The sequence below is a fragment of the Zingiber officinale genome, chromosome 6A (genome assembly GCF_018446385.1).
Source record: "Zingiber officinale cultivar Zhangliang chromosome 6A, Zo_v1.1, whole genome shotgun sequence".
NCBI lineage: Eukaryota > Viridiplantae > Streptophyta > Magnoliopsida > Zingiberales > Zingiberaceae > Zingiber > Zingiber officinale.
This window is the reverse complement of record NC_055997.1, coordinates 81,600,757-81,602,132: the sequence shown is the minus strand read 5'-3', so window position 1 is coordinate 81,602,132 and position 1,376 is coordinate 81,600,757. Positions and strand designations below refer to the sequence as shown.

Here is a 1,376-nt window from a genome sequence, read left to right as displayed (position 1 = left end):
GAACTGCGACATTGTTGCCATTTGTGATCACGACGGCGAGAGGAACGACGACAGTGGCAGGTCAAAGCTGGTTGCTACTCCTCTTTGCATGTTGTCGTTAGTCCACAGCCGGTAGCTGTGCTTCCTGTCGTTCTCCGTCGTTATCGGCACTACCTTCACGTCCACCCCCACCACCGTCACCTTCGGGTTGTTCCTATCGATCGTCCTCTCCACCACCAGCTCCCGCTCCCTTGCTTCCTCCTCAGAGCCTGGAGGTCGGGGCGCCACTCAGTGTTGCCATCCTCAGGGATGAGAAACTCCTTGCCATCCTACAGGACGGCGAGCGCGTTGACGCCGTCATCCCAGGCGCTCATGTGGTATTCTGAGACAACGAGCCAGTGGGTGTTGAAGATGACGGCGAGGGCCTGCACCCACGTGAAGTCACGGGCGTGCCTCGCCGGCTGCCACTCGATGAAGTGGGCGTTGTTTTGGAAATGCTCGTCGGAGACGAGCCGGAAGTCACCGCCCTTGGCATCATGGAAGTAGAACATCTTGCCATTGTCGCCCATGAATCGGGGGTCATAGCACATCGATCTGTTTCCTCTGCAATTAGGAAGTTGATATCCACATGCAACATTAATCATAATCCTCACCCGATCAAAATTCATTATAAATATATATATATTTTTTAAAATGATTTTGATCTTGCAATCGGAGTACTACTGTATGTGGTTTTGGAACGGCTACAGTTGGCAAAGCAGGCCTTGAGGCGGCAGTTGCAGTAGGGCTTGCGGTGGGGCACTCGTTAGGGCACTCGATGAGAAGGAGGCCGCCATCGCGGCACACACGATGGCAATCCACGACCACCACGCCATGCTCTCTTTCTCTCTATCAATTGCACATCAGTAGCACAAATTAATGGTGGAACGTGGAACGGCTCACATGCACATCAGATGTCATTTTCGTCTGATCCTATCTGAGAGTCGAGGCAATGGATATTGGGGACGTGGTGTTTCCGTTGATCATTGGTGGACTTCTCGTCAATGAAGCATGCAGCCATAGCAACGTCAGTGCCGAGCCGGGGAGGGGTTCCCCGGCGATGGCCCTCCGACGCTCAAGTCAAACACTGACGATGTAGAAGAAACGAGGAAGCAAAATGACAGAATAACTGTAGCTACAGTAGAGATTATGCATACCTCCGTCGAAGCTTGGAACCTTTTATATAGGGCTCTGGGGAAGCGCGTGCATGCTCCTCGAGGCGTGCACGCTCTTCAAAGCATGTCCTGAAAAGACATGTCAGAAAAGTGTCCCTGACATCATAACTTAATGACCCGAGTATATCTTTGATAGGACAGTGGAAGCTTCCGTCGTACGATCCTCTGCCTGCCCATGCTACC

General features: G+C 52.4%; 1 protein-coding gene across 1 annotated transcript; it reads right to left on the bottom strand.

The window, feature by feature from the left end:
* Positions 1–308: 308 nt before the first annotated feature.
* On the bottom strand, positions 309–939 carry LOC121994984. The gene is made up of 3 exons (XM_042548851.1): positions 922–939; positions 689–867; positions 309–582 (listed from the first exon to the last, which is right to left on the bottom strand). Exons 1-3 carry the CDS (start codon positions 937–939, stop codon positions 309–311), a joined length of 471 nt encoding a protein of 156 aa, XP_042404785.1.
* Between the last annotated feature and the right edge of the window lie 437 nt (positions 940–1,376).

What these genes read in the sequence shown, in the direction of transcription:
- LOC121994984 (XM_042548851.1), bottom strand. An exon ending in CATACAGTAGTACTCCGATT is followed by an intron (nt 583 to 688) that starts GCAAGATCAAAA and finishes TCCTAATTGCAG; the next exon opens with AGGAAACAGATCGATGTGCT.